The 12,351-nt window shown below is 42.8% G+C and overlaps 2 protein-coding genes across 2 annotated transcripts in view; one reads left to right on the top strand and one right to left on the bottom strand.

Moving 5' to 3' along the window:
- fbxl17 (F-box and leucine-rich repeat protein 17) overlaps window positions 1-7,955 on the bottom strand; it is a 73,060-nt gene extending 65,105 nt beyond the window's left edge. The window contains exons 1-6 of the mRNA XM_019888762.1: window positions 7,736-7,955; window positions 5,671-6,197; window positions 4,818-5,198; window positions 4,617-4,739; window positions 3,405-3,662; window positions 3,192-3,323 (exon numbers count right to left, since the gene is read on the bottom strand). Of these exons, the coding sequence (XP_019744321.1) occupies window positions 3,192-3,323; window positions 3,405-3,662; window positions 4,617-4,739; window positions 4,818-5,198; window positions 5,671-6,177 (1,401 nt within the window). The 5' untranslated portion in view covers window positions 6,178-6,197; window positions 7,736-7,955. The remainder of the gene's footprint in view (window positions 1-3,191; window positions 3,324-3,404; window positions 3,663-4,616; window positions 4,740-4,817; window positions 5,199-5,670; window positions 6,198-7,735) is intronic.
- Window positions 7,956-8,596: 641 nt separating this feature from the next.
- Window positions 8,597-11,776, top strand: prxl2c (peroxiredoxin like 2C). Its single transcript, XM_019888413.1, has 6 exons — window positions 8,597-8,813; window positions 9,043-9,111; window positions 10,204-10,257; window positions 10,359-10,464; window positions 10,599-10,733; window positions 11,019-11,776. The coding sequence occupies exons 1-6, from the start codon at window positions 8,628-8,630 to the stop codon at window positions 11,147-11,149; spliced, it is 681 nt and encodes a 226-aa protein (XP_019743972.1). The 5' UTR covers window positions 8,597-8,627; the 3' UTR covers window positions 11,150-11,776.
- Window positions 11,777-12,351: the final 575 nt, after the last annotated feature.

The following is a 12,351-nucleotide window of genomic DNA, read 5'->3' as shown; positions in this document are numbered from 1 at the left end:
TGATTAAAAATGTATATAATCTCTCTGTGTGTGTGTGTGTGTGTGTGTGTGTGTGTGTGTGTGTGTGTGTGTGTGTGTGTGTGTGTAAATTCTTTCAATCCAACTACAAGAAAATGAAGCACACGCTCTGTGATTTTAACAAGACAGGAGGGCAGATAAAGCACAGTTAAGAGAGCGTTCAAAAATGAAAAGTGCTTCCTGGGCAAAAACGTCCACGGATTTCAAAGGCCGTTTAATTGAAAAGGAACAGCAAGAGCAAGGGTAAAATTGTCAACACAGAATGGCGGTTAAATTGGAGCAGGTTTTAGTTCATCCGCCAAAAGTTTCATTTTTGTCTGTCCTCAAGCACTCCGGTAGTACACTGATGAAAAAGGAATTTGTTATTCTCGGAGCCTTTGCCCTTCCAGGTGATGGGAGACAACAGAATAAGAATGGGCAAGAGAGAGGGCGAAACACTCACTTCAGAGGAGGGAAAACAAGACTTGAAAGGCAACCGGTGGCATAAAAGCAAGTGTGACATAAATAGTGGATGAGCAGCAATCAGGAATGCAGGGACGCTGCCAAAAGGAGGATTTGAGACACCAGAGAGCCACCAGCTTCCCTAACAATGCATCACTCTCAACTCAAGAGTTTGTGTGTCACTTTGTTAACCATCAACGGAACGCGGAGACAACACGAACGTGACAATTCAATTATAATTAAGATTGGAAAAAAAAAATCAACATGCAACAACCTCCACTTCCAATCATTCATTTCTTTTGTCACTTGTCCGGATTAGCAAAGTGGGTGAGCTCGAGCCAATCGCAGCTAACTTTGAGTGAATCTCTACCACGACTTGGTCAGTCGTGGTTGAATGGCTCAAGATTTTTTGGTAGTCAACTACAGCGTGATGAAAGTCGAGTGAAAGTCGCTTACTCCATGACGTCACAGCAGAGTACAACGGTCCCCAAACTTTTAAAAATTTCAACTTGACTGCCATATAAACATATCAAAATAAAATGATTCAAAATCCAACTCACCATTTCGCTGAATGTAGTTGTAAGTAGTGCTAGCCTTGTGCATGTTTTTTTTCTTGTCAACGAGCCACCTTGTGTTCCACAGAGCATATTGTAAGTCAAGTGCCCAAGAATTAAGCATTTCTCTTTTTCACTGTTCATTGTGTTGTTATCGTATTTGCGGATCCAGCTGGATGCTGCGCTGCAACAAGTGTTACGACGCAGTGACGTAAAGCAACGCGTGTTGTTGATCCCGCTAGCAGGAATACTTTGAAGACGAGCAGCGATTGGAATAGACGAAGCTTGAGAGTCTCACCGCTATTCTCATCCACGGCCATTTTATTTTCGTCTGATGTTGATGCTGGAAGATTATTTCAATTAGTTCAATCGCAGGGCACATATAAACAACCAACCAGTCACACTCGCATTCAAAGCAAGCTGCCATGCATGTTTGGGGATGGGGAAAACTCCCTCATCAAGTTATACATTAAATCCAGTACAGGTGTCCCTAATGATATGACCAGTGATTATAGGGGGAGCGCCGCTATTAGCGGTTGGGAGTATTTCTTGAAGGATACATGAGCAAAAGAACTGGACGCGCTACTAACACAAAAAGAAGAGCCTCCGGCGTGGAAAAGAAAACCCGCAAACACGATAAGAGGAAAAGAGAAGAACGGCAACGGAGAAGGGAAGACAGGATTAAGAGACCACACGGAAAACATCCTGTGGCGCTTTGCTTAATCAAGTTGAGAGGAAGCGAAAGGGGAGAGTATTGTAAAGGCACACCATCCATATTAAAAGCAGATCACGTCAAGAAGATGATCTCATTTAAGGTTCCTCTGGTTACTTTGAATTGTTTTAAAGGTCTGGGACAGTATAACCTGTCTGAGGAGTCAGGGAGCCTAGACATAATAATTCCCACTCGGACTTCTTATCTAAACTCAAAAAGAATGACGGCCACAAGCTCACATCTGAAAACCGTCTGCGGCGCATACTGCTGAGCTGAGATGTTAATAGAAGCAATATTCATCTCTCAGCAAGAGGCTATCCCTAATATGCTGTACAATTAAGTTGATGAATGGCCTTTTAACAAACTGAGCTATTGTTAACAATCGTGAGTGGGCTAATTCATCAAGATCTTCATGGTTTTAGTTTGGACGGAAGAGACAAATTAAAGGGATTTGGGAGCCGACATGACAAATGAGCGGTTATATTCTGTTTCTATGCGAGAGGCCGGAGACAAGAAGCCAAATGACCAATAAAAGAGGTTTCGTGATAGCCGTTTGGCAAAGCAACACTCAACTCTCCACTGCGCTGCTATGAATACATTCTGTGACAAGGGGGAGGGATGAAAATGGCCGAGATTTTTTTTTTTTTTTGAGAAAAGAGTCGAATAGCCCCATCGAGTGGTAAATTGAAGAACAGCACACTTCATATTGAGGATAAGCAGTGGATGGATGGATAAATTTCTTGTGCATTGTTTTATATGGGATGAGTGCCTAAAATATTTCTCAGTTGTAGCAGTAGCAATATATTATTAATATTATGTTAATGGCAATATTAAAAAAAAGAAGAAAAAAAGCTACACGCGCATATTCTATGTATATTGATATAAAGTACTGCCATTATACTTGAATGTATTTTTTTCCTCAATTGTTTTATATGGGATGTGTGCCTAAAACCCTGTTGTATATCAAACCTTTATGTAATCAGAAATATACATTTTCTTTAACGACAGAATGTATCATAACATTGTCAAATCATTAAGGTGAGTTTCAGGAAAAAAAATGAATAAAACTTTTTGTTTTGTTTTGTAAAGTCTAAATCCGTGTAATGAGAAAAGCAAGATCAATAATTCCAAGCTCTGGTCCCAACCCAGCGGGTCGATGAAAAATTGTTTTTTCCCCCCCAAAAAAGAAAAAAAATCCCTGCTGCTCTAAAGCATATCAAATATGCTGCCTGTGACCTCAAAGATGAAAATAGCGCTGTGACCAAAAAAAAATAAATGATCCAAAAGCCCAGCAGAAACAAACAAAGCAACATTTAAATAGCGTTCAGCGCAAGGGAGGACATCCGAGGACATCCATTATGACAGAAAACCATGACGACATGGAGAAAAACAGACTGTGCCTCCTCTCCGTGCATGCTGAGAACTGAAGCAGCAAAAACAGCATTCAGATAACCGACAGGACTGACCAGTTTGTTCTCCTGCAAGTACAATCTCTGTAGTTGGGGGCATCCTTTGGCCAAAGCCACCATGCCTTCATCGCTGATACCGTAACACTGGCCCAGGTGAATATCCTTCAGCTCACTGCAGCACTCTCCGAGCTGGTGGAAAACAGAATGGAAATATTGTTAAGAGGCTTCGCTTTTTCAACATTAAGGGCGAGAATATCTCCAGATGAATACCTTTATGAGCGCCCTGTCTGTCAGTCTGTCCTGGTTTCCCACATGAACTTTCACCAACTGAGGACAGTGTGCCGCCAAGGCAGCCAGGGATATGTCCCCCAGCTGCTTGCACCTGTACGCTGTGTACTTCTGCAGGCCGGGACACTGAGAGGCCAGGGAGAACACTCCGTGGTCGTGGACCCCCCTGCAGTCCGAGATGTTTATCTCGGTCACATTCTGCCTTCGAGAGGCTATTTTCGTCAAGAGTTCATCATTTACCTGGAAAGACAGGGTAGGATTTCCAGATTGTTAACCCGTCTTCTGTTATTCACTGAAAACCCTCATCAAGTCTGTTTTTTTTGTTGTTGATGGGTTTTTTTGTGCTTAAGCAATAGAAACTATGACCATGTCACCATCTTGTGGCATCTGGGTGGTGTTGTTCTGTTTAACTCGATGATGTTTTTTTTAAGTTTGCGTTTGAGATGCGGTTTTGTTGGTGGTCCTTGAATGCCTCTCACATGAGGTAAAAGTCAAAGAGCAAAGTTTGTTTTTGCTTCGATGAAGCTACTAAAAGCCAGTGTAGTCTAATTTGTAATTACAATTTTTTTTTCCACTCCCACACATTTATTATTGTGTGTAAATGTCAAAAGGTGAGGTTAATGACTTGTTTGTGGAAAATGCAAAATGGAGGCGTGCAGAATTTGTTTGCCAATGTGTGATGACTTGTCAGGTTGTATGCGTGTTATTTAGGTGAGTGTGCACTGATGAGACTCGTGCGAAGGTGGCTTGTCATACATTACAGACATTTATTTACGTAGTATGAGTTCATGACTGTGCACATCCTGTATGCATGGGGTGACGCTTTGCTGATTACTCGTGTAGTTACAGACTACAGTCAGTCAATCAATACAAATGGAATGTCAGACTCCTTTAGTTTGCCGCTGTGAACATTTGAACTCCGAGAGAAATCGTACAACGCTTTTTCCATTATCCTTTCAGAGTTTAAGTGCTGTGCCCCCATCTTGTGGCATCTGTAAGCAATTATAAATGCCTTTTGGCAGAGGGCATCAATTACTGGCAGATTTTAAGCATTCGTGGCAAGGCTTGGTCCCTATCCTCCGCAAAGAGTGGTGGTTCAATGTTAATTCACTTTATATTACTTCCCCTGGTGGAAAGGAAAAAAAGACTTGTTGTATGCAAAACTGTATATCCTCTCTCTCTATGTGGACTTACTTGTTGTAGGCCACTGAGGTCGATTTGCTTCCAGAACTGGAAGTCCAAGCAGAGGTCCCTCCAGTACTTGCAGACCAAAGAGGCACACAAGCAACGCTCCTTCACCGTCAAATGGGAGAGAACCTGTGATGAGAAACAAGGTAGTTAAAGATGGAAATGCACCTTGAAAAAATAATAGCCAAACTTTGCATGACTGGTGACCTTAAGAAGGATGGAAGAAGGCAAGTGGTTGATACTTAAAGGATCAGCAGCGTCAGAGCCTCTGGTCTGGCAGTCGTCATAGTGCTGCAGGCTGGCGGGGGACAAGTCCGAGCTGTGGGGAAGATCCACCTGAAGAGCCGACCCACAGCAGCCGTCGGCCGCTGTTGAGGAAGAGGAGGAGGATAGAGAAGAGGAGGAGGAAGAGGGCAACTGGCAGATGGGAAGGTGGCAGGGGCCAGTTTGGGTGTTCGAGGAAGCCTCCCCGACGCTTCCGCCCACTCCTCCGTTTTCGATGCTACCATCGGGGGCAGAAAAGGCACAGCGTGGCTGCTTGTTGCAAGGCGTGCACCTCTGGACCTCGGAACACTTCCTCTTACACACCTACATGTAGGGGGACACACACCGATCGCATGAGTAAAACGTAAGACAGCGGTTCAATGAGATCCCTGAAGGAGGGGATAACGGAGTGTAGCTTGAGATGTTCATGAGAAGCGATGTTTGCGCGCATCTTTTTGTTACCTCCATTATGATTGGATACCATAGATAACAGCTAGACAAAAAAAACGCTGTGTACTGTACCAAGAACAGCATGTTTGAGTAACACGCACAAGTACCTGTACTACATGACAAGAACTCACCGGATTAAATAAGAGACATAAATGTGAATAGCGAGACACGAAATGCTCCTTTTGAGTTGCGTGCCAACAGTAATGCTAAGCTAAAAGAATAAGTAAATAAATACATTTCAAGAACAGGATCGATTTATAGTGCATTTTGTAACATAACTTAATATTTAATATAATTTTAGGCCATTTTGGCTTCGCCCTCGATTGACATTTCATCAGCTGCTTACCATCTCGGCGTAGTTACTGGTGCAGCCGGGTACAGGCACAGGAATGGGCACAGTCACAGACACACCAGCAGTCCGAAAAAGAGCCGGCGGTGGAATGAGTTTCGCCGGGACAGCTGACAACAGGCTCCTCCCTGTCCCTTCCCAAATAGCCAACTCTGGCGGAGAGAGCAGGAACTTGGAGCAGTCCTCGGGAGATGCGAGCGTGACGTATCGCTCGGCGAGTTTGGAGGCAGCTGCCGCTGCGTTGATTCCGACTGCGCTGACGCCCGTGACAGTGATGCCGGTGAGGCTGTTGTGACAGCACCCGCTGCCGTTGACGCCGGCCTCCAGGGGGTCGCTGTCTTCGTTGAAACCGCTGCCGCCGCTGCTGCTGCTGCTACTATGGATAATGAAGCACAGCATGCAAGGCCCCTGCAGGAAGCAGTTCCTCTTCTTCTTCTTCCGGTGATGCTGCTTATGTGTCTTTTTCTTCAGACGGTAACCATTTTTGGAGAGAAGATGGCCCATATAGATGACTCGAGAAAACTCTGGAAGGTATTCAGGGAGAATAGGTTTCATTTCAAATACTGATGACCACATCAGTAGACGCGCAAATACTTCAAGGGTAACGCAATGAGGTCAATGTTGAAATACAGTGGAACCTCCCATCCATTTTCTCAAATTGTTTGTGTTCAGTAGGGTCAGAGGTAAGGTGGAGCCTAGTCCTGCTGGCTTTGAGCCTGAGGCAAGGTACACTCTGACCTGGTCGCCAGACAATCACAGGGCACTTAGAAAAGATGAGGGCTGTGCTGATTTTGATTGTTTGAATGTATATTATGTTTCTTTAATCAGATCATTGTAAATTGAACATCTTTACCCGATATAGGAGAGAGTTCCTAGGGTATTAATTAGAATCTAAGTATCATATAAAATGTATCAAGAAAGCATTAAAGAACAATGAATTACATACTTCGCAGACAATTATAGCAATTGGAGCCAGGGGGAAAAAAAGAACTTGCATGACTGATTTTTTTTTAAAAAAAGGCATATAAGGAAAATCCTACAATGTATCGCTAAATTCTGCCTACCCAGCAGGTGTCAAAGTCAAGACCAGGGCCATATCCAGCCCATCAACTTCAAACTAAAATACCAAAATTGCAAATTGTCCTCTCTTTTAAAAAAAATGTAGAGATTGTAGATATTGCCAGCATTTGTTTCCAATCCCTCTTTTAAAATGAATCTATTATATCTCGATACATCTATATCTATATTTCAGCAAACAGTTTTTATTGAATTTAATTGAATTGAATACAACTTTGTCAAATGTGCTGTATGTACAGCACAGATGACATTTCTTACCTCTCAACATAAAACAAGAGGAGCCGCTGGCCTCTGATTTCAAAACTAGTTATTCATCAATTTGGTTTTTGCGTTTAATATGTGAGGCATACATTTATTTGAGTTCACAGTCAAAACGACCCACCAAAGGAAGCCCTAACGTGAGAACCAAAACCTTGAACCTCAGAACAGTGAGGCACACATGCTAACCACAAGTATTAGAACCCCAGTATTAGAAACACCTATCAGTGTGCAGCTGTATGTAAACAACAATAACAAGCACATATAAAGTAATACGCCGGTGCACACCAAAGTGGGCATTAACTGTCTTTGTAAAGGGAAAACGTTTCATCAAGTATTTCGTTGCACCTTGCAGTCTACCTAACGTTTAAGTCGACGAGCCCATGTCCCAACTTGAAATAAATACAATCATTTGACTCGAATATACAACCACATTTCCATACTACAGTTTGGCAAAGAAATGGTCACATAGTGGCTACCGAATGAAACATAAAGGTGTAAACAAGAGGACAGGTGGTCAAATGAGGCATACCTACAAACAAAGCGACACTATACTGGTGATCAAGTATTTGGGATCTCAACAATAACTCGGCTGGTGACATTTTCTCTATCTTTGCAAGCTTTAATGGGTGATAAAGAGGCGACTAAGAGCTATCCTGATAGATTCGGTCGCTCCATCTTCGGATGCTAAAAACTAGCTTTAGCAAGAACGGGAGACATCTCTCACCAGTTTGCACGGTGCTCACACACTTGACCGCAAAGCTCACATAATAGTCTTCTTCGGGCCGGTCGAGATGAATGCTGACACGGCCTCGTCGGTAGAAACAAGGACGCGGAAAAGCCCAGTTAGGCCAACACTAAACAGTGGCAGCTCTGGCTGTGCTCCTTAGTACGACTTCCGCACCGTGGTGGCAACGTACGGAAGCCGAAGAGGATGGTACGTGCAACGGACAGGCAGAGTCGCATCACTATGAAATTCCTGAACAAAATCAGATGTTGTTTTTTTTTTGTTACTCCATTGCCAGGCAGACGCACAGCGAGTGAGTGTTTCGAACGTCTGCCTCGCATTTCTGAGGTCGAGATTCGAAATTCAACTCAGGCCTTCCTATGTTCCTACGATCAAAACGTCAAAGCATAGTAACGCAAAATTCCACAAACATGCATGTTGGGTTCTTTGAAGTTTCTAGATTGTGAGTGTGTGAATGATTTTAATTCGTTTTACCTTTAATGTGCCCTGTTTCCGGGGGTCCACCCAGTCCCATTCCGACGAGGGGGCCATAGGAGACCGACCAAAAGTGACCCATCCACCAAAATACACGAATACATTATATGTATTACATACATATTTTAATTGAAATGGTAAATCAACCACAACTTTTATGTTACCTTTGTATTAATTTATTTTATATTTAATTTTCCATCCATCCATCCATTTCCCAAACCGCTTATCCTCGCTGTTTATAATAAAAGAAAACAGCAATCAAATTCACATGCTTTCCATAAACAACAAAGAATAAGGACATAAAAAAATTTTAAAACTCCAGTGAGTGACGTATATGGAGTTGGGTGTGGCTTTCCAGCTTGAGCCGAACGTCTAAAAATAGCTCTAAGAAAAAAAAATGGCAGAACTGAAGTCACCCATAACTCGACAAATCGAGAGCGGGACTATTCTGGAGTGTGAATCTCCTCAGGTCAACGTGGACCTCCGAGACGTGGACGATTGTTTCATTTACGACCGCCACGGAACGGCCATCCCGTTCAAGAGTTTATATCAAGACAGGAAGTCGATAATTGTTTTTGTACGGGTAGGGAGAAACTTCATTTCACAGCCATTATTTGGCTTTTTTTTTTTAAACAAGCCTTTGAAAGTAGCACAACGTGACCTTGGGGCTTTATGCTGAGATATCTTAAAATGTAAAGGACACCGGGGTGGGGGCGGGGGGTCATTATGAATGCACACGAAGATGACACTTTGTTTGTAACCGGGGGTCTTGTGGTCGTGGAGTTTAACCTCTCCCAAAAATGTCTCTGCAGAATTTCTTATGTTACAGCTGCAAAGACTATGTGGATGATCTGAGCAAAATACCCAAAGAGGTTCTGGAGGTGAGTCCTGACTCCTGACTGCCAAATACTACCAATACGACTAATACTAATACTGTACTAATAAAATGCAATGATAATGTAAATGAAACATTGTGCACGTTTTCCTACTTAAAACAATTCTCTAGTGTGTAACGTGGCTAACACACTACACCGACGGGAATTTACACACCACATTTCTTGTCTAGTTGAAATTAGCTTGCGAGCGACTGAATACGCATGTACACATCCTGTTGGGCCAATGACGACTCCATCTCCCGTTACCAACCAGGCAGGTGTGAGGGTGTTGTGACGATGCAAGTGGCTTCTCCTTGCAGAGCCCAGAATGTGGAAAAATGTCTGTGCCTGTGCCCATAAAGCAGTCCTTCTTAAATAATTGTGCACGATGTGATGCCCTTAACCCCTGAGGAGCATGTTTTTGTTTGTTTGTTTGTTTGCCATTCTAGAATAAGGTGCAATTGCACATACGCTACAGTGGGTGGCAGTAGTGCACACTTTTTTTTTAAGTTCAGGCCATTTGATGCACTTCAAATTTGCTCTTAGAGACAGAAAAACAATATTAACAAATTTATTCTTCGTTGGGAGTTTGTCTCCACTTTTTTTTCTTTTCTTTAACGTTAATAAGAATATAATGTTATGTTGCGGTGTGCTTGTAACACTTTTATAGACAAGTTATTCTATTCATAGTCGCGGTGGAGAGTTGCAGGGCGCAAAATATTTTCTTCTTCCAAGGGGGAGCATAACAGAAAATAAGTTAGAAGCACTGCCATAGAGACAGAAGCATTTTCACTCATAGAGGCAGCACTTAATACACTTTTTATCCTGGCTTGGTACTGGCTGGGTATTAGTGTAGTGACTGGTAATCGGACCAGAACTATCTGCATGAACAGTAAACTGATGAATGCTTCCAACAAGATTCAATGCAGCTCTGCTTACCTGTTGGCTTTGGTAGTGTTTCAGAAGGTGAAGTCCCATGGCTTGAAAATGGCATATTTTTGCCCATCATAGCTTCCAAGTCATGGATGAAGAAACATATGGTGTGGTGGCGGTTAGCTAAATAAGCCAAAATATTTTTGCATATTTTTTTCCTTGCAGGATGCCGACGTTAGTTTAGTTGTCATTGGTCAGTCTGCTCATCTTCACATACAGGTTGGCACTTCTCTGCTTATCTCTCTTATTTATTTTATTTTTATTTTTTTGTGATTACTCTCTTCATGTAACATCCAGTCAGGTTTTGATGTCTCGTCCAGCCTTTCTGTTCACTGACAGGATACGCTCATGAGATCTACGTGGACCCTGAGAGGCTCATTTACCACAAGCTCGGGATGAAACGAGAAGAGAAGTTTACAGTCTCAGGTAAACTCAGTGAACACAGATCAATGCCACATTAATGCCATAAATGAGTATTCGTTCCGTGTGTGTGTGTGTGTGTGTGTGTGTGTGTGTGTGTGTGTGTGTGTGTGTGTGTGTGTGTGTGTGTGTGTGTGAAGCCCAACCGAGTCCTCATGTGAAGTCTGGTATCTTAATGGGCCAAATGAGGAGTATATGGAGAGCCATGACGAGTCCTGTATTCGACTTCCAGGGTGATCTTAATCAGCAAGGCGGTGCTATCATTGCTGGACCAGGTCAGATTTCCTCTCTCTAAAGACTATTGTATCACTGCAGATCAGTGGTTTGCAAAATAACATGTATTGTGCGTGAGTTAATAAAAAATGTAACGTAAATGCTTAAAAATCCAACAGTTCTTCAAGATTTTGTGCAAATGTAATGAACTCAAATGTTAAATCCAACGTAACTGTATTTAGGCAGTGATTGGTTTGCCTGAAACAGTGATTCTTTTGTATACCTCACTTTGAGAAGGCATCACGGGGCTTATTCATGCTCAAAGATCCCACCATTTTTTTTGTCAGGCTCTCAAGTGCATTTCTGCCATTTTGACATGAACCATCTGGACCATATGCCCATTAACTGGCTGCTGGAGCTCGCCGGTGTTCAAGGCACTCTGAACTTCAGCAATAAACCCAAGGTCATCCATGTGTAACTGGCTGGCCTGAACCAAAGCGGATCCATTTGCTTCTACCTTGCAACACAGGACTTTGCGGTACTGTGTGTTGAAAACATTTTGGGGAGTACACACCAGTGGTCCAATCCCAAATTGACTGCTAAACACCTGAATAAGTCTGGCATGTCTTAATATGAGATTCAAGAGCATACATATTCATACAGTACAGTGTTCCCCCTCTACATGATATATCCGTGTTTATTGTTTGCAGCCCCGTTATATCCACATTATGGGATTTATCTACAGTCATTAGCAATATTTTTTTTTTATAGTATACAGTACTTTTACTGTAACGTGGAAAAAGAAAACCACAGTCGTCGGTGCACTTTCAGCTGTGCACTGATAACACCAAGAGAACAGTAAAACACAATTTGCACAGTCACCCAGGAGCTGCTGTTGCCCACAGCTCACACCCAGACACGCTCACATCCCACCAGGCCTCGCCTCTTCATCTAAACACAGACAGTACAATAAGTATTTATCATACATTTTATGCTGACGTGTTTTTATGTTCACAAATACATTTTCAATGTGTTTAAAAAGTGTTTTTATACATCTAAATGTGTTTAAAGTGTGTGGGAGGGATAAAACTATCAAATAACTTTATATGGGGTCTCAATGTTTTCCTCCGACCACAAAAGGCGGGGATTTAGCTGCATCAACAGTGATGTTTCTCCGTTAATGTTATTCTTCCCTGTGATTACCTGATCTGCTTCGCTACCCAACTCACATTCTTCGAAAGATACTGACTTTTAAACACTGTTGCATGGACGAATGTTGCTACGGAAGGGAGAGCTGTTGGGGATAAACATTTTTAATCGAAAAACTTTTTGGAATTTTATTGTAAACGGCACAGTGCTTTAGGCCAGCATTAAAGGCCTCGCCAGTCCACCAGTGATGGATGAATGGCTTGGGTGGCTGTGTTTTTTTTTTTTTGTTTTGTTTTTTCGGTTTCCACAAAACTCTCCCGCTCTTTATCTGCAGCACAATACTGTATTTGAATGTGTCTCCATGCAGCGCATCTGGCACGGCAGATGACGTCAGCGCCCTTGCATGGTCACGGAGATAGGACAGGCTTTATTCGAGCGGCGGGATCGCGTCTCACACGCGGTGCAGGTTCGCCTACCGCACAACACTGCACGCTACGTCACATGCAGGAGGCTCTGGCGGCACAGAACCTG

This window comes from Hippocampus comes, unplaced genomic scaffold (assembly GCF_001891065.2).
Source record: "Hippocampus comes isolate QL1 unplaced genomic scaffold, H_comes_QL1_v1.1 scaffold155, whole genome shotgun sequence".
Classification (NCBI taxonomy): domain Eukaryota; kingdom Metazoa; phylum Chordata; class Actinopteri; order Syngnathiformes; family Syngnathidae; genus Hippocampus; species Hippocampus comes.
The sequence above is the reverse complement of the archived record's forward strand: the minus strand, read 5'-3'. Positions and strand labels throughout refer to the sequence as shown.

Coding starts and splice junctions, on each gene's coding strand:
- prxl2c (XM_019888413.1), top strand. CDS start 8,628: ATGGCAGAACTGAAGTCACCCATAACTCGACAAATCGAGAGCGGGACT. Junction 9,112..10,203: donor TACCCAAAGAGGTTCTGGAG/GTGAGTCCTGAC, acceptor TTTTCCTTGCAG/GATGCCGACGTTAGTTTAGT. Junction 10,734..11,018: donor TGCTATCATTGCTGGACCAG/GTCAGATTTCCT, acceptor TTTTTTTGTCAG/GCTCTCAAGTGCATTTCTGC.